This window comes from Gopherus flavomarginatus, chromosome 16, assembly GCF_025201925.1.
Source record: "Gopherus flavomarginatus isolate rGopFla2 chromosome 16, rGopFla2.mat.asm, whole genome shotgun sequence".
In the NCBI taxonomy this organism is placed as follows: domain Eukaryota; kingdom Metazoa; phylum Chordata; order Testudines; family Testudinidae; genus Gopherus; species Gopherus flavomarginatus.
In genome coordinates, this window is record NC_066632.1 from 1,180,977 (window position 1) to 1,207,018 (window position 26,042).

Genomic DNA, 26,042 nt, shown 5'->3' on the forward strand with positions numbered 1-26,042 from the left:
TTCTTACCTCTGGAGGGACTTTGCTACAAACTGAGGCTCTACACAAAGGCCTGATGACCCATCCCAGCGGGGGATGTTCTCCAGAGACTTGATTTAAACGTGCAGTTTACTCCATCACTGCTACAAGCCTGAACTAAGAACTTTGCCATTACTGGATGTAATTGATTCCATTTAACCAATTCTAGCTCTCATCTCTTATCTTTTCCCCTTTTATGAATAAACCTCTAGATTTTAGATTCTAAAGGATTGGCAACAGTGTGATTTGTGGGTAAGATCTGATGTGTATGTTGACCTGGTTCTGGGGCTTGATTCTTTGGGATCGAGAGAACCGTTTTCTTTTATTGGGGTGTTGGTTTTCATAACCATTCATCCCTAGGATGGGTGGCACTGCTGGTGATACTGGGAAACTGAAGTGTTTAAGTAAATTGTTTGTGTGACTTGTAGTTAGCCAGTGGGGTGAAACCAAAGTCCTCTTTGTCTGGCTGGTTTGGTTTGCCTTAGAGGTGGAAAACCCCCAGCCTTGGGCTGTAACTGCACTGTTTAAGCAATTGGTCCTGAATTGGCATTCTCAGTTGTGTCCCTCCAGAACTGCATCATCACAGGGATAAAAGGGAAAGTCCTGTCATGGATTGAGAACTGGTTAAAAAACAGACCAAAGGGTAGCAATTAATGGTAAATTTTCAGAATGGAGACGGGTAACCAGTGGTGTTTCCCAAGGGTTGGTCCTAGGACCAATCCTATTCAACTTATTCCTAAATGATCTGGAGAAAGGGGTAAACAGTGAGGTGGCAAAGTTTGCAGATGATACTAAACTGCTCAAGATAGTTAAGACCAAAACAGATTGTGAAGAACTTCAAAAAGATCTCACAAAACTAAGTGATTGGGCAACAAAATGGCAAATGAAATTTTATGTGGATAAATGTAAAGTAATGCACATTGGGGAAAAATAACCCCAACTATACATACAATATGATGGGGACTAATTTAGCTACAACTAATCAGGAAAGAGATCTTGGAATCATTGTGGATAGTTCTCTGAAGACGTCCATGCAGTGTGCAGCTGCAGTCAAAAAAGCAAACAGGATGTTAGGAATCATTAAAAAGGAGATGGAGAATATTTTATTGCCCTTATATAAATCGATGATACGCCTACATCTCGAATACTGTGTACAGATGTGGTTTCATCATCTCAAAAAAGATCTACTGGCACTAGAAAAGGTTCAGAGAAGGGCAACTGAAATGATTAGGGGTTTGGAGAGGGTCCCATGTGAGGGGAGATTAAAGAGGCTAGGACTCCTCAGCTTGGAAAAGAGGAGACTAAGGGGGGATATGATAGAAGTTTATAAAATCATGAGTGATGTGGAGAAAGTGGATAAGGAAAAGTTATTTACTTGTTCCCATAATACAAGAACTAGGGGTCACCAAATGAAATTAATGGGCAGCAGGTTTAAAACAAATAAAAGGAAGTTCTTCATGCAGCGCAGTCAACTTGTGGAACTCCTTGCCTGAGGAGGTTGTGAAGGCTGGGACTACAACAGAGTTTAAAAGAGAACTGGATAAATTCATGGTGGTTAAGTCCATTAATGGCTCTTAGCCAGGACGGGTAAGGAATGGTGTCCCTAGCCTCTGTCTGTCAGAGGGTGGAGATGGATGGTAGGAGAGAGATCACTTGATCATTGCCTGTTAGGTTCACTCCCTCTGGGACACCTGGCATTGGCCACTATTGGTAGACAGATACTGGGCTGGATGGACCTTTAGTCTGACCCGGTACGGCCGTTCTTATGAGCGTAAGGGAGAGACTCTGGCGGGGGGCGAAGGGATCTGTTTCTATGTTACAGGCAAACATTGGTAAATTCCCCTGCGGGACTTTTCTGACCCTGCGGCTCGTTTGTTGTTGTCAGGGGGCTGGGGAGCAGCTGGCCCCGGAGCCATCAGAGTTAAAGGGCTGGTGGCGTTTGCAGAGCGTCTCAGGGCCGGGATTGCCAGCAGAGCCCAGTGCGTTGTGGGGGCATGAAGAAGCTCTCTGGCCAAACCGGCTGTTCTCGGGGTGCCTCGCTGGGGACTGGCTCTGGGGAACCCCCCTCCCCTGCGGGTGGGGGCTGAGCCCCTGGGATGGTCCAGCCTTTCAGCACATCACCCCTCTGCTGATCCCAGCAGGTCAGGCCCAGGGCAGAGAACAGGAATGACCAGCCCTGGAGACTCTGCCATGCAGGGAACTGATCAGGGGCCCTGTGCTGGGGTGATCCAGGCCCCACACTGCAGAGGAGGGAAGAAAAGTCCCCAGGGCTCCAGCCACACTGAGCTGGGGGAAATTCCCTCCCTAGCCCCACTCTGACAGCCCTGAGCGTGAGTCAGTTTCACCTGCCGGCAGCTGGAGGAAGGAGCAACTCAGAGCCTGGCCCGGCCCAGCCGCACCGGGCACTGGGGTAAGTAACGGCACACGCTGCAGGGCAGAGACCCGGCCCTGTGATGCCCTGGAGCCCTGGGCGCCTGGCAGCTGCCGCACGACAGATCACAAGCTGCGCAGAGGTGTCACTTGAATAGACACGTGGACAGAGTTGGCACCGGGGTTTGTTGCAGGGTTTGGTTCCTGGGTTAGTGTTTCTATGGTGTGGTGTGTAGTTGCTGATCAGTATTTGCTTCAGGTTGGGAGGTGTCTGTAAGCAAGGACTGGCCTGTGAGAGTGGGGGATCATCCTTCAGGATGGATTGTAGATCTTTGATGATGCCCTGGAGAGATTTTAGCTGGAGGCTGAAGGTGACGGCCAGTGGCGCTCTGTTATTTTCACCATCATACGACCCGATCACATCAGCCATGCCATCAGGGGCTCGTTCACCTGCACATCTACCAATGTGATATAGACTCACAGACTTTAAGGTCAGAAGGGACCATTATGATCATCTAGTCTGACCTCCTGCACAACATCATGTGCCAGCAATACCCTCTGCCATGTACATTGGCCAAACCGGACAGTCTCTATGCAAAAGGATAAATAGACACAAATCTGACATCAGGAATCATAACATTCAAAAACCAGTGGGAGAACACTTTAACCTCTCTGGCCACTCAGTGACAGACCTGAAGGTGGCAATTTTGCAACAAAAAACCTTTAAAAAGAGACTCCAAAGAGAAACTGCTGAACTTGAATTAATATGCAAATTAAATACAATTAACTTAGGTTTAAACAGAGACTAGGAATGGTTGGGTCATTACACTAATTGAATCTATTTCCCCATGTTAAGTTCTCCCACCTTCTATGGGTCATCTTGATTATCACTTCAAAGGTTTTTTTTTTTCCTCCTGCTGCTGATAGCTCATCTCAGTTGATTAGCCTCTTACAGTTGGTATGGTTACTTCCACTTTTCATGTTCTCTGTATGTATAAATATCTCCTGTCTGTGTGTTCCAGCCTATGCATCCAAAGAAGTGAGCTGTAGCCCACACAAGCTTATGCTGAAATAAATTTATTAGTCTCTAAGGTGCCACAAGAACTCCTGTTCTTTTTGCAGTTACAAAGGGCTTGTCTACATCAGAAAGTTGCAGCGCTGGTGAGGGAGTTACAGCGCTGCAACTTTGAAGGTGTACACATCTGCAGGGCACCACCAGCGCTGCAACTCCCTGTTTGCAGCGCTGGCCGTACTCCCGTTTTGTCTCGGGTGTAGAGGATCCAGCGCTGGTGATCCAGCGCTGGTAATCCAATGTAGACACTTACCAGCGCTTTTCTTGACCTCCGTGGAAGGAGGAAGCCTCTGGTAATCAAGCTGGTCTCCTTTCCCGGTTTGCTCTCTCGTTCCCGGAGCCCCGAGCAAGCAGGTCTCCTTCCCTGCGGTTTGCTGGGTGGCTCCGGGAACGCGAGAGCAAACCGCGGCGAAGCGGGTCTCCTTTCCCGGTTTGCTCTCTCGTTCCCGGAGCCCCGAGCAAGCAGGTCTCCTTCCCTGCGGTTTGCTGGGTGGCTCCGGGAACGCGAGAGCAAACCGCGGCGAAGCGGGTCTCCTTTCCCGGTTTGCTCTCTCGTTCCCGGAGCCCCGAGCAAGCAGGTCTCCTTCCCTGCGGTTTGCTGGGTGGCTCCGGGAACGCGAGAGCAAACCGCGGCGAAGCGGGTCTCCTTTCCCGGTTTGCTCTCTCGTTCCCGGAGCCCAGAGCAAGCAGATCTCCTTCCCTGCGGTTTGCTGGGTGGCTCCGGGAACGAGAGAGCAAACCGCGGCGAAGCAGGTCTCCTTCCCTGCGGTTTGCTGGGTGGCTCCGGGAACGAGAGAGCAAACCGCGGTGAAGCGGGTCTCCTTTCCCGGTTTGCTCTCGCGTTCCCGGAACCCCCCTTGAAGCCGCCCAACAGCGCTGCAGTGTGGCCACATCTAACACCACTTGCAGCGCTGGTTGCTGTAAGTGTGGCCACTCTGCAGCGCTGGCCCTATACAGCTGTACTAATACAGCTGTAACAACCAGCGCTGCAAAACTTTAGATGTAGACATGGCCAAAGTTACGATTGTGTTGCTGCTCTTCAGAAGATACGGATGGTGTTACTGTGTTATATGCTACAAAGCTTTGGGTAACACTCACACCCTTCCTTGATAACCTGGTGGTGATTGACACAGGCCCAGCCTCGCCTCGGGGGTTCTTGAGGGAGGGGGCAGAGCTTAAAAGAAGCTGGAGCCAAGAGCTATTGGAGCAAACTTCAAGTTTACTTAACTAACTTAAACTGAAAATGAAAACCTAACACACACAACTCAGAGCAAAGGCTTTGGGAAAGCAGCTTTGTCCAGTCCCCTTGGAACTTAGAACGTTCTAGGAAAAACCAGCCCAGACCCCCTCTAGCCAGGCCCTTTTTATAGGGGCCAGGTGCCTGGACCCTTCCCCTGTGCCCAACCTTCAATTCTCACCCACAAAAACGTTAGTCTCCTACACCATAGGCTGGTCTGTCTGTGCGCATTGATGACATGTACAGACATACTAATGACATTAGATCGCATGCACGCGCACACACACGTTATTTTTGTTCTCCCAGTTATTTCGGTTCTTTCCTGGTGGTGCACCTGTTAAGTCTGAGGGTACAGACTTGGAAACCCCCCTGTGCCATTCCACCATTATCTGTCTCTCTGGGTGAAAGGCCCCAGACATAGATGCTAACTTTGCCTGAGCTCAACATACAGGATCTGGCCTGAAGGGCCCTTGCATTACAGCCAAACTCACCTTTATATAAATCTATAAACCTGTTACAATAAACCAAATATCTGAAGGCTAAGAAAAGCTAGATCTATGCAAGCCAGCGGGTTAATTCTATAGGCTACACAGGGTAACATGTGGCACCAGGGCTTGCAGGAAGGTGTGTGGCGAGCTGAGCGTGGGCGCCTGGCACCACACAGCCAGGCCGTGGGGAGGGGTTTACACACTGGCATGTACAGAAAACTGGGCTCAGACCCGGTCGCTCCCCCTCACAGCCGGGCGCTTAGCAGTTACATGGGGAGAGGCACCTTCCGAGCCAGGCATCAAAGAATCAGCTGGCGGCCAGCCCAGGAGAAGGCAAGGCTGGCCCGTCAGAGCCCCCGGCCAACGCCGACCAGCCCCAGCCAGCCCAGGCAGAGGGAGCAGTTTGTAGAACTGATTAATGAAATTGTTTTTAATTGTTTACTTTATTAATGTAACTTTATAAGTAAAGTTTTATGACTGAAACAACATTCATTCATAAAGCCAGTTATCCCAATAACAATTAAGATGCTTATTAAGAGCCTTGGCTGTTTAGTCAGCTGCCTTTGTAAATGTCACTATTCAATTTCTGCTTAAATCAGGGAGACTTGCACTGTTTCAGTATTGTAACTTCTGTTCACCATTCACTGCACTTGCCTACGTTGTAACTGCTGTTCACTGTTTGCCATATTGTAATTCAAACCCCATTTTAAAACACTTACTCCATTTTCTAAAAGCTTCCTCCAACCTTCATTTTTGCAAACCCTGCTGTACTCTTATTCGTTCAGTTTAGATGTGTGAATGAGGTATGGATGGGTGATAGAATCAACCTCCAGCCCCAGCCTGTCCTGATGAAACAGACTTCAAACCCCCCCGCCCCCCCGGCTGAAGATGCAGACAAGAGCCCTAACAAAATAAGCAGAGTCCACCCTAAACAGAAAAGGTGCAATAGAAGGAAGATCAAAGCCAGGCCCCAGGCTGAAAGTCGCCTGCAATTGATGGGTGATCAATCACCAAACCCAGAGGCAGTGACTCAGCAAGACCCATAGACTCTGGATTCAGACTAAAGCCTACAAAAAGGATGGGTGAGATGGGAGACTTTGGAGGGTAACATTCTGCTGCCAACATGGAAGGGCATCGGTGCCGGCCAACAGAGACCCAGCTCGTCCTCGTGCCCGGCTTTCCTGGCCAGTTACTGCCACAAGCTACGAACCCAAGCTATGTCCAGGACTGGTAACTATGCAGCAGCTGCAGAACATCTGATGAGTGTGTGTGTGTGTAAATGTGTGTGTGTGTGTGTGTGCGTGTGTGTGTAGGTATTAGGTATAATGTGTGTGTATAAAAACTAAAATATTAGTTATTGGTCATAAATCAAATCATCATAATAAACGTGTCATCTTTGTCTTCCCCCTAAAGAGGTCCTGTGTAGTTTTGTCTGTACAACAGTGTGATGGGTTGCACTCCCCATCCAGAATGCCACCTCATGTACTGCATTTCACTGAGCCCCTCCTGCTCCCCCAGCCTGGGTTCCCTCACCCTGCTCTAGGAATTAGGCTCTCCGGCCTCTTGCAGCACACCCAGGTAGGCCCACACCCCGCTGCAGACAGACTGAAGTCGGCTTGGGGTGAGATGATTCCCCCAGCGCTCACGTTGTGAAGGCTGAACCCCCACTCTGTCACCCCGAGTGCAGGAAGTGGGGGCCGCAAGGATTCTAAAAATTCCACTCCCAGCTTGTATTAAACTCCCAAGGTTACAGCTTCTCTCTGACCTTAGCTTGGTAAACACTGCCACCACCCAAGTGCAAAAAACCCTTTTGAGAACCCAGGAAGAAGCACTTGGGAATTCCTTCCTGTGGGGCACTGTCATAAACAGATAAGTAAGAGTTAATAGAACAGAAGTACTTCATGTCTCTTTTGCCTGGAAAGGGTTAACAAGATCAGTGAGCCTGGCTGTCACCTGACCAGAGGAGCAGTCGGGGACAGGATACTTTCAAATCTTGAGGGAGGGAAGTTTGTGTGTGTGCTGTTAGTGTTTGGTTGTTGTTCTCTCTGGGTTCTGAGAGGGACCAGACGTGCAACCAGGTTTCTCTCCAATCTCCCTGATACAGGTTCTTATAGATTCAAAATAGTGAGTACTAGGTGATAAGGTGAGTTAGATTATGGTTGTTTTCTTTATTTGCAAATGTGTATTTGGCTGGAAGGAGTTCAAATTTGTATTTTGCTGAAAGGATTTTACTTTGTACTTGTATACTTAGGCTGGGAGGGTATTCCCAGTGTCTATAGCTGAAAGACCCTGTAACATATTCCATCTTCAATTTACAAAGATAATTTTTACTGTTTTTTCTTTCTTTAATTAAAAGCTTTTCTTGTTTAAGAACCTGATTGTTTTTTTTATTTTGGTGAGACCCCAGGGGACTAGGTCTGGATCCGCCAGGGAATTGGTGGGGAGAAAGGAGGGAAGGGAGAGAAGAGAGGTTATTTTTCTCTCTGTTAGGATTACTTTCTCTCTCAGGGAAAGTCTGGGAGGGGGAAAGAGGAGGAGAGGGGAAGGTGAATTTTCCTCTCTGTTTTAAGATTCAAGGAGTTTGAATCACAGTGATCTTCCACAGTAACCCAGGGAGGGGAAGCCTGGGAGAGGCAACGGTGAGGGAAAGAGTTTACTTTCCTTGTGTTAAGATCCAGAGGGTCTGGGTCTTGGGGGTCCCTGAGCAAGGTTTTGGGGGGACCAGAGTGTACCAAGCACTGGAATTCCTGGTTGGTGGCAGCGCTACAAGTACTAAGCTGGTAATTGAGCTTAGAGGAATTCATGCTGGTACCCCATCTTTTGGACGCTAAGGTTCAGAGTGGAGAATTATACCATGACATGGTGTGCAGCGGTGGGATAGATAGATAGAAGTCAAAAAGCCAGTGAGGTTTTTATTTCTCTCCCTGCTAGCTATCTGCAGGCAGACTGAGAGGTTTGGGTTTAGAAGCAAAAGCCAGTAGGATTTTTTCTTTCTCTTTTCTGTCTGCTAGCTGTTTGTAAGCAGGAGAGAGGGTTTTTAAAACTACAGCCAGAAATTTTTTTTCTTTTCTCCTTTCTGGTTGTGCAGAGAGACTGCCTGAAGGCAGAGACATTAAGTTTAACAAGGGTCTTTTGTTAAACAAAGGGACTCCAGTTGTGAGTCACCATCCACCATCAAAACACATTTGCAAATGAATGTTTTTTTTTTCTTTCTAACTCTGTCGGGAATAGCTAGGTAGAAGGAGTTAAAAGAAAGTCTCTGTTGCTAAGCAACCCGAAGAAGGCAACAGAAAGGTAGCATTTCAAGCAGTAAACACCAGAGGGCTCCCCAACACTAGAAAGCAGAAACCATGACTACCAAGGACAGGACACGGGCAAACAGGAACGGGCAAAACTGGAGGCAGAGGGACAAATCAAAGAGGCTGACCCAAACGAGACATGGAAAGGAAACTACAAGAACTAGAAATAAAACAAAAAGAGATGGAGCTGAGAGAAAGAGAAAGAGAGGCTGCCCACAGGAGAGAGCTGGAGATAAAAGAAAGAGAGAGGGAAGAGAGGGAAAAAGAGAGAAAGCATGAACTGGAATTAGCACAGGCTAGGCAGCATGCTCCAGCCAACCCCAACAACCCTTCGCCAGTTGTTGTTCCACATCCCAGGAAATTTCCCACCTACAAGGCAGGTGATGACACTGAGGCCTTCCTAGAAAATTTTGAAAGGACCTGCCATGGGTACAGCATCTCTGAAGACCAGTACATGATAGAGCTGAGGCCACTGTTCAGTGGACCCCTAGCAGAGGTGGCGGCTGAAATGCCTAAGGAGAACATGAACGATTATAAACTTTTTCAAACCAAGGCCAGAATCAGAATGGGGCTAACACCTGAGCATGCCCGTCGGAGGTTCAGAGCCCTAAGGTGGAAACCAGAGGTGTCATTCACCCGACATGCCTACCACACTGGAAAGAATTATAATGCCTGGATATCAGGAGCCAATGTTAAATCTCTGGACGACATGCACCTCCTAATACAATTGGAACAGTTCTTAGAGGGTGTTTCTGAAGAAATCGAAAGATACATCCTAGATGGGAAGCCCAAAACTGTAACTGAGGCGGGGGAGATTGGAGCCAGATGGGTGGAAGTGGCAGAAAAGAAAAAAGCTACTAGCAAGGGGAGCGAATATGACAGGGGTCACACCGACAATAAATCCTATACCCGAGGACAACCCAAGACCCCACCTACAACCCAAGGAAAGCCGCCGGCTCCCTATTCTCTCACCTCACCAATCTCCAGTAACCCACCTCGGCCCAGTGACCAGTCAGCTGGGCCATGCTTCAAGTGTAATGAACTGGGACGTATAAAGGCCAACTGCCCCAAGAACGCCAACCGAGTGCAGTTCATTATATCTCCATCACTCCAAAGATCCCCAGGCCCAGATGCCTCTCAAATACCCTCGGAGCGAAGGGAAATTTTGAGAGTGGGCAGAAAGAAGGTTATCGCGTGGAGAGACACGGGGGCACAAATGTCAGCTATCCACCAATCCTTGGTGGACCCCAAATTCATCAACCCAAAGGCCCAAGTGACAATTTACCCCTTCATGTCACAAGCAGTAAACTTGCCTACAGCTAAACTGCCTGTCCAGTATAAAGGCTGGTCAGGAATGTGGACTTTTGCAGTCTATAACAATTATCACATCCCCATGCTACTGGGGGAAGACTTGGCCAACCAGGTAAAGTGGGCCAAGAGGGTGGGAATGGTCACACGCAGCCAAGCCAGGCAAGCTTCCAGACCCATCCCTGTTCCTGAACCGTCCACAGAGGCCCCGTCTGTGTTAGCAGAGACCCAGACAGAGGTAGTGGACCCGGATCCCCTGCCAACAACTGCAACAGCGACAGCACCTCCAGTCCCAGACCTGGACCTGGAAACGCAACCAGCACCAGAACCATTGCCAGCACTGACACCAGCGCTTGCAAACGCATCTTCAACCCCAACGCCAGAGGGTGCCAGGGAGCCTGAACTGGCAGAAGCAGCAGACAACCCTACCCAAGAGGCTCAGCCAGAGCCTGAAATATCACCTGGTGCACCAGTGGAGAGCGGTTCACCAGCAACGGAAACAACCCCATCACCTACATCGCTTCCCGAGGGACCAAGCCCAAGTCCCCAGTCTAAGGAAGAACTGGTGTCTCCAGCCTCCAGGGAACAGTTCCAGACTGAGCAGGAAGCAGATGACAGCCTTCAGAAAGCTTGGGCAGCAGCACAGAGCACCCCACCGCCTCTCAGCTCTTCTAACCGATCCCGGTTTGTTATAGAACAAGGGCTTTTCTATAAGGAGACTCTTTCTGGTGGACACCGGGAAGACTGGCAGCCGCAAAAACGGTTGGTGGTTCCAACTAAGTACCGGGGGAAGCTTTTTAAGCTTGGCCCATGATCAAGCTTAGCCAATGATCATCCCAGTGGCCATGCTGGGGTGAACAGAACCAAAGACAGGTTGGGGAAGTCCTTTCACTGAGAGGGGATGGGCAAGGATGTTGCCAAGTACGTCCAGTCTTCTGAGGTGTGCCAAAGAGTGGGAAAGCCCCAAGACCAGGTCAAGGCCCCTCTCCAACCACTCCCCATAATAGAGGTCCCATTTCAGTGAGTAGCTGTGGATATTCTGGGTCCTCTCCCAAAGAAGACCCCCAGAGGAAAGCAGTACATACTGACTTTCGTGGACTTTGCTACCCGATGGCCGGAAGCAGTAGCTCTAGGCAACACCAGGGCTAAAACTGTGTACCAGACCCTAATAGACATTTTTGCCAGGGTAGGTTGGCCCTCCGATACCCTTACAGATTCAGGGACAAATTTCCTGGCAGGGACCATGAAAGAACTGTGGGAAACTCAGGGGGTGAATCACTTGGTTGCCACCCCGTACCACCATCAAACCAATGGCCTGGTGGAGAGGTTTAATGGAACTTTGGGGGCCATAATACGTAAATTCGTCAATGAACACTCCAATGACTGGGACCTAGTGTTGCAGCAGTTGCTTTTTGCCTACAGGGCTGTACCACATCCCAGTTTAGGGTTTTCACCGTTTGAGCTTGTGTATGGCCACGAGGTTAAAGGGCCATTACAGTTGGTGAAGCAGCAATGGGAGGGGTTTACACTCTCTCCAGGAACTAACATTTTGGACTTTGTAAGCAACCTACAAAACACCCTCCGACACTCTTTAGCCCTTGCTAAAGAAAACCTAAAGGATGCTCAGGAAGAGCAAAAGGCCTGGTATGATAGACATACCAGAGAACGTTCCTTCAAGGTAGGAGACCAGGTTATGGTCTTGAAGGCGCAACAGGCCCATAAGATGGAAGCATCATGGGAAGGGCCATTCACGGTCCAAAAGCACCTGGGAGCTGTTAACTACCTCATAGCATTTCCCAATTCCTCCCTAAAGCCCAGAGTGTACCACGTTAATTCTCTCAAGCCCTTTTATTCCAAAGATTTACAGGTTTGTCAGTTTACAGCCCAGGGAGGAGATGACGCTGAGTGGCCTGATGGTGTCTACTACAAAGGGAAAAGTAAAGGTGGCGTGAAAGAGGTGAACCTCTCCACGACCCGGGAACGTCTGCAGCGGCAACAAATCAAGGAGTTGATGCACTCTCCTGTGAAAATTTCCCAAAATCAACTGGTTAAAAATTGTCCTTACAATGTGAAGAATCTTGTACTTGTACATAATTAGTAGCATATGTAAGGGTGCATGTGTTTATTGATCTGTTTATTCTAGAGTTCTAGGGAGAAATCACTGCCAGTGTGGTTCCACACTGTCACTGATTTGGGGGGCGTGTCATAAACAGATAAGTCAGAGTTAATAGAACAGAAGTACTTCATATCTCTTTTGCCTGGAAAGGGTTAACAAGATCAGTGAGCCTGGCTGTCACCTGACCAGAGGACCAGTCGGGGACAGGATACTTTCAAATCTTGAGGGAGGGAAGTTTGTGTGTGTGCTGTTAGTGTTTGGTTGTTGTTCTCTTTGGGTTCTGAGAGGGACCAGACGTGCAACCAGGTTTCTCTCCAATCTCCCTGATACAGGTTCTTATAGATTCAAAATAGTAAGTACTAGGTGATAAGGCGAGTTAGGCTTATGTTTGTTTTCTTTATTTGCAAATGTGTATTTGGCTGGAAGGAGTTCAAATTTGTATTTTGCTGAAAGGATTTTACTTTGTCCAGCCCACGGAGGGGAGGGTAGTGTCTGTCACTGGCCTGTGTGGCTCCCCCTCGCTGGCTCGGCGCTGGCTCTGGCTCAGCTAGTAACTAACGTTTGGGTTGGTTTTACCCCAGGCAGGGCTCTGAGGCACACACCGGGGGGGCCAAGGTGAGCTGGTAACAGGGGGCTGGTTTCACACATTGGGGGGATGACCCAGAGGGCAATGGTGTGAGTGTCTGGTCGGTCAGAACTTGGGGGGAGGGAATGGAGTTGAGGCGACTTGGTCTGGGGAGCCCCTAGCTGGCGCACGGCACATAGTGCCAACCCCTGGTGTGTCCCCTTCCCCCAGGCATTGGCCCTGGCTGGGGCTCAGCACTGCTGGTTGGTGGAAGCCCCCAGGGCACTCCCAAGGGCACTGCCCCGTGATGTCTGCTGCAGCCAGAGGTGCCAGTGCCATGTGGGCAGACGTCCCTGTGCCGGCTTTCACCAAGCGACGTGAGCGCCCGTCACTGTCACGCTGCAGCCCCACGGGCTAGAGCCGCCCCTGGAATTACCCAGGTCCCGGTGGGCACGGCCCTGCTGCCACGGCTTCCCCACTGGGGCGTCCACAAAAGCTGCAGCAAAGCTGGCTCAGGTAGAGTCTGTGTCCGCACGGGGCAGGGCAGCTAGAGGCGGCTGCGAGGGGCGGCGAGCTAGCTCTGTGCCCAGGGCTGTCAGCTGGCTGAGGGCTTCCTGGGACGTCCCCTTATCTCACCCAGCAGACAGCTCCGCACACGCCCCCCCCAGCTGCACCCTCATTCCGCCATTCCAGCCAGCACCACCATTGTCGGAGGTAAGGTCCTGGGTTCTCTCCCCGGCTCTGGGAGAAGAGGGGGGGGGCTGGTGGGATAAAGCAGAGGGGACTGGGAGCCAGGACTCCTGGGTTCTCTCCCCGGCTCTGGGAGAAGAGTGGGGGCTGGTGGGATAGAGCAGAGGGGACTGGGATCCAGGACTCCTGGGTTCTCTCCCTGGCTCTGGGAGAGGAGTGGGGGGGCTGGTGGGATAGAACAGAGGGGACTGGGAGCCAGGACTCCTGGGTTCTCTCCCTGGCTCTGGCAGGGGAGCGAGGGCTGGTGGTTAGAGCTGGCAGGTGGGGGCTGGACTGATCTCTAACTAGCAGGGATCAGGAGGGAACTGTCCCCACTGGGTTCTCATCACATCCTCCTGCTGTCGCTCTCGCAGCTGGGGCTGGAGCAGCTGGGGCTGGGCTCCATTGCAGACCAGATACCAGGCTAGATGGGCCCTGGGCTGAGCTGCCCTGGCAGTGCCTGTGCACCATCCCCACATTTCCAGTGACAGTGACTCAGTCCCCACTGCCCCGGCTCAGGGTCTAGGCAGGGCCCCTGGCAAGACTCCCATTGACTTCAGTGGGCTTGGACCAGGCCCCATGGTACCGACAGAAAACTCAAGCCCGGCTCCCCAGACTCCTGCTCTCTCTGTCCCTCTCTCCTCAGCCATGAGACCCCAGCGGCTCCAACATCCCTCTCCCGGGGGCTCCCTGGCGTGGCTGCTGCTTCTCCTGGTGCTGCCAGGTAAGTGCCCCCCCTCCCCCTCGCTGGCTCAGGCTGCATGTCCCCAGGGGAATGCTAGTGGGACCGGGCTGGGCTGGGAGCACCCCATTAGCCCGGCAGTGAGCTGGTGACATCGATTTGTTTTGCTCACGGTCAATGAAGGCGCCTTCTTATAGAATCACTAGGAGGGGAGTGGTGTCTAGTGGTTAGAGCAGACGGGGGTCTGGGAGCCAGGACTGCTGGGTTCTCTCCCTGGCTGTGGGAAGGGAGTGGGGTTTGATGTTCTGCTTTCTCAGTTCCACTGGGCTGTATCCTCCAGAGGTGTAGCCACAGCGGGACAGATCCGTTTGCCATTTCAGGGGCTGCGCAGGGCTCATTTGAGGTGAGCGTTTCACCGGAAGCTCCCATGGTGGAGCACGGAGGGTCCGTCTGGATAAACTGCAGCACCACGTGCCAGGATCCTGATGCCAACGGCAGCCTGGAGACCTCGCTCACCAAAACCGATAGTAAAAGTGGACCTGGGTGGGCGGCCTTTCTCCTCGTCGGTATCACGGAGTGGGTGTCGGCCCCTCAGTGCTACTTCACCTGCGATGGAGATACGAAGGTGGCGGCTGCAAACATCTCCACTTACCGTAAGTGCCGCTGGCTCCCAGCTGCAGTGGGTCTGGGGCGGCTTTTGTGCCACTGACACTTTCTGGTGCAGTGTAGCGCTAGAGAAAGAGAAAAGTTGCTGACAGACAGTAGGGTACAAAGCTGGGCTCTGGCCCCAGGGCAAGGGACTGGCTGGCTCGGGAGGGGGGGCAGGGAGCGGGACACGGGCCTTTCCCCTCTGGGGACACTGGCTCTGATCCATTAAGCCAGGCAGCACCTGCAGGTAGTTACCCTCGGCAGCCGTTGGGTGGGAGGAATTACGGGGGCTCAGTCCGGCTCCTGGCAGGGCAGGAATCCACATCCCAGCCCCCCGCCCCACGTAGAGCCACGGCCGGCCGGTCAGCGAGTCTGAGCCTGGCTCTCACCGCCAGCAGGGTCCCCTCCAGGGCAGGGCTCAGCCGGCCTGGGGATGCCCCTTCCAGGCTCTTCCCCCAGCAGAGCCTTTCAGCAGCACCCAGGTCGACGGGATCCGATTAACCGACCTTCGGCGTCGGCTCCTCAGTGCTACTCCCCCTGCCGTGGAGAGCGGCAAACCACAAGTGACTCACAGAACGAGGCTGCTGGGCAGGGCCCGGGGTTGGGTTTCCTGGGGCACATCCCCTCGGCTGTGGGGAGTCCTGGGGTCCCTCATGGGAGAGGCCACCCCCAGAGGTACGTGAATCGCCTCTGCCAGACCCTCCCCAGCTCGGGTCCAGTGTGGCAACTGGTGCCCGGGGAAAAGGGCTGGTGACACAGGGCTCTGGCCGCCCCCCCTGGGAAGAGGCAGGTGGCCCCCAGAGGGACGTGGTGGGAGGTTCTGCAAAGGCCCAGGGAACAAGCCAACCCAGGGACAAGCAGCGTTTGGCAGACGGATTTCGGCTGCATCCTCCCTCACAGTGAGGCAGGCGCAGGCTGCACCCTCCGCTCCGGGCCTGGGCTGCCCCTCGCCCTGCGCTGGCCCAGCTGCATGGCTCCGGGCGGTGCTGCTCTCACGCAGTGGATGGCAGTCCCGCAGGGAGCTGGGCGGCTCTGTCTGGAGAGGAGAGATAAGAGCTGCCCGAAGGGCAGAGCCAGGGGCAGTTTGAAACGCAGCCCAGGCGGGCGCAGCTACCGAAGGCAGGAGGAGCCACCGCCCCAAGGCCGGGGGACAGGGGGAGGGCAGGGCCTGCGGAGGGCGAAGGGGGGAGCAGCCCAGGCGGGAGCAGCTACCGAAGTCACGAGGAGCCACCGCCCCAAAGCCGGGGGAAGGCAGGGCCTGCAAAGGGCGAAGGGGGGAGCAGCCAGGGGAAGCAGATGAGGGGCTGAAGGAACAACCCGGGGCTCCCGGCCGGGCCTGGAGGCTTCTAGACTTTGAAGGTTGCTGCTCCCCACAGAAGGGGCCCGGGCGGGCGGTGCCTGGCCGGGCCAAGGCTGACGGACGAGGTGCTGCAGTGAAGGTCCCCTGCCACTCTGCACGTGGGCACGAGGCGTGCCAGGCACTCACCGAACTCTGGGAGCTGGGCTCTTCTCCCCCTGGGGCCGGGGCTGGGACAGTCCCCGTGTTGGATTCCTGCCCTCAGGCTGCCCATGGCTCCATGTCTGTCATTCCAGGGGTGCCGGAGCGGGTGGTGCTGGAGCCGCTCCCCGAGATGGAGCTGGGACGGGCCTATAACCTGACGTGCTGGGTTCTGAACGTGGCTCCCGTCACGCACCTCACCGTGACCCTCCGCCAGGGGGGACGGACCCTGCACACGGAGACCTTCCAGAACCATACTGGGACTGGACCCGACGACGTCACAGTGACCCACGAGATCACCCCTTGGCGCTGGGACCATGGGCAGGAGATCACCTGCCACGCAGCCCTGGACCTGATGCCACATGGGCCCCACTTTGAAAACAGCTCCTCTGTGGTGGAGCTCCAGGAGGCCGGTGAGTTCAGGCTCACTCCGTGCCAGGGGGACCAACCCGGTGCTGGCAGCTCAAGTCACACATTTAATGGGACGGGGGTCAAGTGCTCCTGTCCCCCCAACCCCAGAACACTGAATGGATGGAGGGAGCCAGGCAGGGAATCCTGCTCTAAAGCCAGAGCCAGAGCCAGAGCCAGGGTCAGGCATTTATGGGTCTGCTGCACCTGGTTGCACAAAGCCAGGTGCTTTTCACAGGAAATGTGTGGAAAAATTCAGAGTCAGTTTGGTTTTATTTTCATCAAAATGTACGTTTAAAAGCAACACAAATGGAAAAACATTCCATCTCCGAGAGTGGGTATTGCCTGACTGCGCCCAAGGCCCAGCCACCTCTCTGGACTGGATCACACCGGCTGGTGGAAACACCGAACAGCTCCGGCCGAGATCAGGGACCCGTTGTGCCGGGTGAAACCCCCGGCATGAAAGGAGGAAGGGTCAGATTTTTAAAGGGATTTGGGCACCTAAAGATCCAGACAGGTGCCTAGTGGGATTTTGAAAATTACCAGAACAGGGAGGCTCCTAACTCCCATTGTTTCTCTGGGTGCCCAGGAAAGTTGGGCACTTTGCACCTACTAGGTGCCTATCTGTATCTGTAGGCACCGAACTCTCTTCAATCCAGCCCTAAATCCATTGGTGCGAGGCAGGCTGGGCGCTTGGAGTTGGACTGGCTGCTAGATGGGGATAAACTCCACGTTCCCTTTGCATGGCCCAGGATCTGCCCCTGCAGCCCAGGGGAAGTGAGACTCCTCCTGAATTCCTGGGGTTTGATTCCGGCTGGTCTCGGTCCTGGCCGGGGGCCGCAGTGAAAACACTGGGGCCGTATTTTCATTTTGTTTCTTTACCAACATCGTTTAGTGACACCACTGGAGAAATTCAGGGGGGAGTTATGGGAAGGGAATTTAACCCTTTTCTGTCTCCTTTTCCAGAGAGCCTGACGGCTAAAATAATCGCAATTTCTGCAATTGCCACCATATCGGCCACTCTGCTGGGCATTCTGGCCTGGGGGCTGGTTCAGCGGGACAGGCCCCGGAGAAAGGCCAGGCCAGAGCCCAGGGAAGCAACGTCGAGCCAGGCCAATTTCGAAATGGCCCAGGCCAGCACAGAAGATGCCCCAGAAGAAGGAGGCAGCTTGAATCCTGCTGAAGACGCTTCCCCATAGAGCAGACGGCAGAGCTCAGGCAGGCAGCGAGCAGCTGTGTGGTGCCAAGCGGCAGCCGCTCAGACGGGAGATGCACAGAGACTATGGGACAGGGTCCATGTGCTGCAGGGCAGGTCGCGGTGCTTCTAGTGAATGTTGCCAAGCACTCCCCCGTTTCCCATGCGTCTACCTCTGCCAGACTTTGACCTTTCAGACTGAAGTTCCTGGGCCGGGTCTGCTCCGGGCTGGGCTTTGAGGTGAAAGTCTCTGCAGAAGCATTTGAGAGGGAGACTAGGCAGAAATACATTGCTTGCGCTGTGCTAAAACCTTTCTTGCAGCTGTTCAATGGAGAAGCACTCACCCTCGGGCGGCCCGTGTGCTGCGGCTGTGAAAAACCACTCAGGTCTGGCCTGGTTCGGAGCCGCTGCGCACACACTCAGCAGGGCACTGGGAGCTCACTCGGCTCCTAGCACAGCCTCAAAGGGCAGGCCCTGGGCGCTGGGAACCTAACGCCCGGCGAGGCGCTGCTGGCCCAGCACAGGTGGCTGCTCTGCCTAGCGGCTGCTTCCCCATCACTCCCCCCCGTTGCCAGGGCACGTGGTGAGGAATGTCCCAGGGCATCGAGTCAGCATGTCACCCACTCACCCTTTGTGGGGGAGAAGGGCTGGCAGATGCCCGGAAGAGGCACTGGGGACAGCTGGCATCACAAGATCCCTGCCAGCAGCCCCAGGAGAATCTGCCCTTCTGGGGGCAGAGGGCGGCACCCACCAGGGGACACTGGAGGGAACTCAGCTTGTTCCATGTGGTGCCAGAGCCGGGCTCACAAGGGAGGCAGCGTGGCCTAGTGGGTGCATCCTAGTCCTGGGGGACCTCAGACAAGGCACATCCCCGCCCACCCATGGGCTGTTTAGCCTGGGAGCTCTTTGGGGCAGGGGCTGTCTCGTCTCGCTGTGTCCGTAGAAGGCCCTGGCACTGAGCAGGGCTGGCAGCATATACCCCTTGGCTGCCTTCTCAGCTGACCTGGTCAGTGAACTCCCTCCCTTGCCCCTTCTGGGAAGGCACAGCCCAGCGCAGGCAGCCAAGGCAGAGCCCAGCCCTTCCTCTTGCAGCTTAGAGGCCCATGGTTCAGGCCAGCTGCGCAGGGAAGGGGGCGCGTCCTTGCTGAGCCTCTGGGGGGACGAGCGATGCAGCCACATTGTCTGCAAACATCAGGAAGCCGGCGTGACGGGCTGAATCACAGAAACCCCCGGGAGCTGCCACCAGATGTGCTTCTGTCCCTGCTTTCCTGCCCCGTCAGCTTAGGACTTCAGTGCCCTGCCTAGTTCGAGGCAGACCCGCTGGCCTGCTGCAAACCCAGACCCAGGTCTGAACCACGTCCCCTGACAGTTGTAGGCTTAGCTGAAAGCAGCTCACAGAAGTGTTCCTGTCTTTAACACTCAGACGCCCAACTCCCAATGATGTCTAAACCCATCTCAATCCGTTTTACTCTGTATAACGCTTATGCAGGGTAAACTCATCAATGGTTCGCCCTCTGTAACACTGACAGAGAGAGATGCACAGCTGTTTGCACCCCCACCCTCACTATTAACACACACTCTGGGTTAATTAATAAGTAAAAGTGCTGTTATTAAATACAGAAAGGAGGATTTAAGTGGTTCTGAGTAGTAATAGGCAGAACAAAGTGAATTACCAAGTAAAATAAAACAAAAGACACAAGTCTGGGTCTAAGAAACCGAATACAAATAACACCTCACCAGTTCCAGTGAGTTTCCTTTTACAGATTAGTCTCCTGCTAGTCTGGGCCCAGCAATCGTTCGCACTCCCTGTCCTTACTGTCCTTTGTTCCAGTCTCTTTCAGGTATCTTTGGGGGTGGAGCGACTCTCTTGAGCCAGCTGAAGACAAAATGGAGGGGTCTCCCACGGGCTTAAATAGCTTTTCTCTTGTGGGGGGAGACCCCCTCCTCTCTCCTATGCAAAGTCCAGCTCCAAGATGGAGTCTGGAGTCACCTGGGCAAGTCAAATTCCCATGCAGGACTCACAGTCTTTACAGGTAGAAGCTATTGTTTACATGGTATCTTGTATGTCTCCAGGAAGACTTCTTAAGTGGATTGGAGCCTTCTCAGATGCAGTGTTCCTCAAGTGCTTCCTGACCGGGTACTTAACTTTGGGAATTCCTTTCTCCAGGAACTGACCAAATGCTCTACCAAGGCTATTTAGCAATCAAGCCAGTACGCAGCCAATATTCGTAACGCTGAATACAGGTATGATATATGCATACAAACAGGAGGAACACATCCCAGGGACACTTCCCAGCTTAGGTCACTCAGGGCCCAGCGCTGGGCCTGGCCAGAAACAAGAATTCCGGTTCACGAAAACTGTCACAGTTTCCAAATTGTGCTTCTGTCTGCACTGGCACGGCACGGAGCTGCACGAACCAACACAAGAAAGCAAGAGGAGCCAACAGCCCATGGGCAGGGATGCCCCGGGGCCAGGGGAGAGCAGGGTCCAGCCCCTGCACATCTGAATCAGACAGAGAAGTGTGCAGGGGGGTGGATGGACGGACAGAGGGAGGCATAGGGAGATAGGCAGACAGCCAGGTGTGTAGGGGGAAGGATGGACAGACATGTAGAGGGACAGATGGACAGAGGGGGGCATAGGGGAACAGACAGATAGTCCAGTGCGTAGTGGGATGTGTGGACAGAGAGGGGCACATGGGGATAGACAGACAGGTGAATAGGGGGACGGACAGATGGACAGAGGGGGCATAAGGGGATGGACGGACAGAGGGGGGAGTAGAAGGATGGATGGACAGAGGGAGGGCATTGGGGGACAGACAGACAGAGGGGGGTGTAGGAGGATGGAGGGACAGAGGGGAGTGTCGGGGGATGGACAGACAGAGGGGGATGTGAAGGGACAGAAGTGGGGCATCAGGGGATGGCCGGAAGAGGGCAGTGTGGGGCTCTGGGCAGCGCCCGGCGCGACGGGGCCCTGATCTCGGCCAGGGTCTGGGCAGCGCCCGGCCCCACGGGGCCCTGATCTCGGCCGGGGTCTGGGCAGCGCCCGGCCCCACGGGGCCCTGATCTCGGCCGGGGTCTGGGCAGCGCCCGGCCCCACGGGGCCCTGATCTCGGCCGGGGTCTGGGCAGCGCCCGGCCCCACGGGGCCCCGATCTCGGCCGGGGTCTGGGCAGCGCCCAGCCCCACGGGGCCCCGATCTCGGCCGGGGTCTGGGCAGCACCCGGCCCGACGGGGCCCTGATCTCGGCCGGGGCCCGGGTCGGGGTTGGGCTGGGGTCTGCGCAGCGCCCGGCCCGACGGGGCCCCGATCTCAGCTGGGGTCTTGGCAGCGCCCGGCCCCACGGGGCTCTGATCTCGGCCGGGGTCTTGGCAGCGCCCGGCCCCACGGGGCCCTGATCTCGGCCGGGGTCTGGGCAGCGCCCGGCCCGACGGGGCCCTGATCTCGGCCGGGGTCGGGGTCGGGCCGGGGTCTGGGCAGCGCCGGGGCTCTGTGCCCCTCGGAGCCCTGACCCCAGAGGTGCCAGCTCTTGGCAGGGGCGTTCCGTGGGCTGAGTTGCTGCAGGAAGCGGAGGAAACCCGGGCTCCGGCGCCGGCCAGTTCCCAAACCCAGGGGCGGGCGCCCGGGCTCCTGCGCTGCGCTGCGCCGCGCCGCGCCGCCTCCTCCGCCTAGATACCGAGTCCCGGCGCCGCCACTCCCGAGCCCTGCGCTCCGCGCTCCCCCGCAGCCATGCGGCTCCGGCAGCTCGGATCCCTGCTGCTGCTGCTGGCGCTCCCAGGTACGTACCCCGCGGATCGGGGCCGGCGCGATGCCAGCGGGGAGGGGCTGCGAGCGCCGGGCAGCCGGGCAGGGTCGGGACCGGCCCACGTGCGGGACTCCCCGCCCCCGCCTGCCCCCCCAGCCCGTGCCCGGCTTGCGGGGGGCGGGGGGACCCCGACAGGGAGCCAGTCCGGCCGCCGGGGGGCTGATTTGGCGTGTGGCTTCTTAAGAAAAGGCTCCTCCCGATAGGCTGCGTGGGAGGTGTTGGGCACCAGTGGTTGCGGGGGCGTGGTCTGGGAGCCAGGACTCCTGGGTTCTCTCCCCAGCGCTGGGATGGGGGTCTGGGAGCCAGGACTCCTGGGTTCTCTCCCCAGCGCTGGGAGGGGAGTTGGGGTCTGGGAGCCAGGACTTCTGGGTTCTCTCCCCAGCGCTGGGATGGGGGTCTGGGAACCAGGGCTCCTGGGTTCTCTCCCCAGCGCTGGGAGGGGAGTGGGGGGCTGGGAGCCAGGGCTCCTGGGTTCTCTCCCCAGCGCTGGGAGGAGAGTGGGGGACTGGGAGCCAGGACTCCTGGGTTCTTTCCCCAACACTAGGAGGGGGCTGGGAGCCAGGGCTCCTGGGTTCTCTCCCCAGCGCTGGAAGGGGGCTGGGAGCCAGGACTCCTGGGTTCTTTCCCCACCTTTGGAAGGGGAGTTGGGGTCTGGGAGTCAGGACTCCTGGGTTCTCTCCCCAGCGCTGGGATGGGGGTCTGGGAGCCAGGACTCCTGGGTTCTCTCCTCAGCGTTGGAAGGGGAGTGGGGGGCTGGGAGCCAGGGCTCCTGGGTTCTTTCCCCAACACTAGGAGGGGGCTGGGAGCCAGGGCTCCGGGGTTCTTTCCCAAGCTTTGGAAGGGGAGTTGGGGTCTGGGAGCCAGGACTCCTAGGTTCTCTCCCCAGCGCTGGGAGGGGAGTGGTGGGGGGTCTGGGAGCCAGGACTCCTGGGTTCTCTCCCCAGCTTTGGAAGGGGAGTTGGGGTCTGGGAGCCAGGACTCCTGGGTTCTCTCCCCAGCTTTGGAAGGGGAGTTGGGGTCTGGGAGCCAGGACTCCTGGGTTCTCTCCCCAGCTTTGGAAGGGAGTTGGGGTCTGGGAGCCAGGACTCCTAGGTTCTCTCCCCAGCGCTGGGAGGGGAGTGGGGGGGGTCTGGGAGCCAGGACTTCTGGGTTCTCTCCCCAGCGCTGGGATGGGGGTCTGGGAGCCAGGACTCCTGGGTTCTCTCCCCAGCTTTGGGAGGGGAGTGGGGGTCTGGGAGCCAGGACTCCTGGGTTCTCTGCCCAACACTGGGAGAGGAGTGGGGGGCTGGGAGCCAGGACTCCTGGGCATGCCATGCATCTGACGAAGTGGGGATTCACCCGCGAAAGCTCATGCTCCAATATGTCTGTTAGTCTACAAGGTGCCACAGGACTCTGTTGCTTTTTACAGATCCAGACTAACACGGCTACCCGTCTGATACAGGACTCCTGAGTTCTCTCCCCAGCCCTGGAAGGGGAGGGGGATCTAGTGGTTGGGGGTGGGGTCTCCTGGGTTCTCTCCCCAGCTCTGGGAGGCAAGTGGGGGTAGTGATGGGGTCACTGGGAGTCAGGACTCTGAGCTGCCCTAGAACTTCAGGCAAGTGCCTTTGCTGCTCCGTGCCTCAGTTTCCCTGCTGGTGAAGTGGGAACAATAATGTTTGCAAAGTGCTTTGGGATCGTCGAGTGGAGGGCATTGGACCCCCACAGCATCGTTACTGTAACGAGGCTGAGCCGCCGCCCTGGGCGTGGATTCGAAACGCCGGGGGAGGCTGCCCTGACCCCGGTGTCCTGCGGCACCTGGGAGCCCTCCTGAGGCTCAGCACAACAGGTGCGTTTGCCATTTCAGGGGCTGCAGAACAATCCTTTAACGTGAGTGTTTGGCCGGAAGACTCCGTGGTGGAGCACGGAGGCTCCATCTGGTTAAACTGCAGCCACACGTGCCGGGATCCTAGTGCCAGGGGTGGCCTTGAGACCTCGCTCACCAAAGCCCAAAATAAAAGTGGGCCCGGATGGATAGCCCAAGAGCTGGTTGATATCCAGGAGTGGGTGTCGGCCCCTCAGTGCTATTTCAACTGCTATGGAAACGTAACCTGTGCAGTTGCCCACATCACCACTTACCGTAAGTAACTCACTTAAGGAGGCTGCTGGGGGATGGTTACGGGGGTTCCAGGGGGTTGACCGAGTCCTGTGTGGGGAATCCCAGATTCTTTCCTGGGGAGGCAGGAGATGAGCCATCAGAGTAGAGACCCTCCTGGAGCAGATGGGGATCCTCGTGTAGTTCTGGGGAAAGAAGCTGGGTCGGCTTCTCCAGAGACTCCGGACTCAGTTTAGCCTCGTAGCAGCACAAACTTTCCCCGAGTCCACAAACCCCATCGGATGGGACCCACCCCCAGGGCGAAAGGGGGGTTAGTCACAGAGGAGCATGCTGCCCTCAGTCTCAATGTAGAGGTTGTCGATGGGATGCCTGCATTGTGCCCAGCATCATGGGGATCCATTCTGTTGGGAACCCGTGTGGTCCCACCTTTCCCCTGCTACTGGAGTGACCTATGGGGCCAGCCAGCCAGCACAAAGGTCCTAGATCTGTCAGCTGGCGTGGGGGTGTGATCAGGGCAGGGAGATGCAGCCAGCTGCAGGTGCTGTCTCTTGAACAGTGCAGATGATGCGGTGGGACATGCTGCAGGATTTGGCCATGCCCTGGTGGATCCCACCGCAGCCACCATATTGGATTCCTGAAAGGTGCCTGTGTCTTTGTGTCACTCCAGGGCCGCCAGAGTGGGTGGTGCTGGAGCCGCTCCCCAAGATGGAGCTGGGCCAGGTCTATAACCTGACGTGCCGAGTTCTGAACGTGGCTCCCGTCACGCACCTCAGCGTGACCCTCCGCCAGGGGGGACGGACCCTGCACACGGAGACCTTCCAGAACCATACCGGGACCAGACCCGACGACGTCACAGTGACCCACGAGATCACCCCTCGGCGACGGGACCACGGGCAGGAGGTCACCTGCCACACAGCCCTGGACCTGAGGCTGCAAGGGCAGTTTTTCCAAAACTCCTCCCCTGCAGTGGAGCTCAGGGTTTTTGGTGAGTGCCAATTCATTAGCCCCGGCCTCTCAGACAGGCCCTTTTGCGAGTGCCCAGTGCCGACACTCTGATCAAGAATCTGGCCCAAACCGCAGGGAAACAAGAACCAGACCCTTGGCTCGCCCGCTCATGCTCTGACAGCTACCAGGTCTGCGAGAATTATAATCCCGTTAGCGGGAGTCTATTAATAACTCTGTGACGAATCCCCCAGCCGGCTCCTCGCCTTTGTCTCTGAGCTCCAGGCTTTGGTGGAGCTGCGGTGGCTGCTTGACTCACCTCGTTTCTCCCGCTGCCAGGGCGAGCGATCTTGGAGCTCTCCTGGGCATTTTCAATCTGCTGCAAACCCTCCTCTCAGTGGGAGAGAGGAAGTGCCAGCGCTTCCCGTGGGCAGGACAAGGCGCTCTCAGGAGGTGTCATTAACCGCCATCTGCCCTGCTCAGCGGTGCAGTGAGTCCGTCCAGCCGGGGGTCCTGACGAGAACGGCTGCGCTGGGTCCCAGCAATGGTCCGTCCAGCCTGGGGTCCTGACGAGAATGGCTGCGCTGGGTCCCAGCAATGGTCCGTCCAGCCCGGGTCCCTGACGAGAACGGCCGCGCTGGGTCCCAGCAATGGTCCGTCCAGCCCGGGGTCCTGACGAGAACGGCCGCGCTGGGTCCCAGCAATGGTCCGTCCAGCCCGGGGTCCTGACGAGAACGGCCGCGCTGGGTCCCAGCAATGGTCCGTCCAGCCCGGGGTCCCGACGAGAACGGCCGCGCTGGGTCCCAGCAATGGTCCGTCCAGCCGGGGGTCCCGACGAGAACGGCCGCGCTGGGTCCCAGCAATGGTCCGTCCAGCCGGGGGTCCCGACGAGAACGGCCGCGCTGGGTCCCAGCAATGGTCCGTCCAGCCGGGGGTCCCGACGAGAACGGCCGCGCTGGGTCCCAGCAATGGTCCGTCCAGTCCAGGATCCCGACGAGAACGGCCGCGCTGGGTCCCAGCAATGGTCCGTCCAGTCCAGGATCCCGACGAGAACGGCCGCACTGGGTCACAGCAATGGTCCGTCCAGCCCGGGGTCCCGACGAGAACGGCTGTGCTGGGTCAGTGCAATGGTCCATCCAGCCCGGGGTCCCGACGAGAACGGCCGTGCTGGGTCCCAGCAATGGTCCGTCCTGCCGGGGGTCCTGTCTCTGACAATGGCTGGTGCCAGGGGGCCTCAGAGGAAATGAACTGACCAGGGCAGTGCCCTGTCGTCCAGTCCCAGCTTGTGGCAGCTGGAGGTTTAGGGACCCCAGAGCATGGGGTTGTGTCCCTGCCCATCCTGGCTAACAGCCACTGCTGGACCCATCCCCAGGAACTTACCTGATTTTGTTTTGATCCCAGTTATTCTTTTGGCCTTCCCGACATCCCCTGGCAGGGAGTTCCACGGGTTGTCTGTGCATTGTGTGAAGTGGAACATCCCTGTGTCTGTTTTTAAACCTTCCGCATAAGAATGTCCTTGGGTGGCCCCCGGCTCGTGTTACGTGACCGGCTGGAAGGTCTTGAGGCAGCCAGTTTT

At 55.9% G+C, this 26,042-nt stretch overlaps 2 protein-coding genes and 1 long non-coding RNA gene across 5 annotated transcripts in view; 2 read left to right on the plus strand and 1 right to left on the minus strand.

Moving 5' to 3' along the window:
- The window catches only part of LOC127035231 (uncharacterized), a 54,469-nt gene extending 38,027 nt beyond the window's left edge, over positions 1–16,442 (minus strand). The window contains exon 1 of the long non-coding RNA XR_007769603.1: positions 16,362–16,442. This is a non-coding gene — a long non-coding RNA (uncharacterized LOC127035231). The remainder of the gene's footprint in view (positions 1–16,361) is intronic.
- The window catches only part of ICAM4 (intercellular adhesion molecule 4 (Landsteiner-Wiener blood group)), a 36,530-nt gene extending 18,590 nt beyond the window's left edge, over positions 1–17,940 (plus strand). The window contains exons 1-5 of one of the 3 annotated variants that reach the window (XM_050924848.1): positions 13,051–13,185; positions 13,847–13,924; positions 14,263–14,535; positions 16,124–16,441; positions 17,403–17,940. In XM_050924848.1, the coding sequence (XP_050780805.1) occupies positions 13,849–13,924; positions 14,263–14,535; positions 16,124–16,441; positions 17,403–17,635 (900 nt within the window). In that variant the 5' untranslated portion in view covers positions 13,051–13,185; positions 13,847–13,848 and the 3' untranslated portion in view covers positions 17,636–17,940. Of the gene's footprint in view, positions 1–13,050; positions 13,186–13,846; positions 13,925–14,262; positions 14,536–16,123; positions 16,442–17,402 lie in introns of those variants that run through there. The other 2 variants (XM_050924849.1, XM_050924850.1) reach the window with 2 other exon arrangements.
- ICAM5 (intercellular adhesion molecule 5) overlaps positions 1–26,042 on the plus strand; it is an 81,793-nt gene that overhangs the window by 41,582 nt on the left and 14,169 nt on the right. The gene's annotated exons all lie outside the window — the stretch shown is intronic.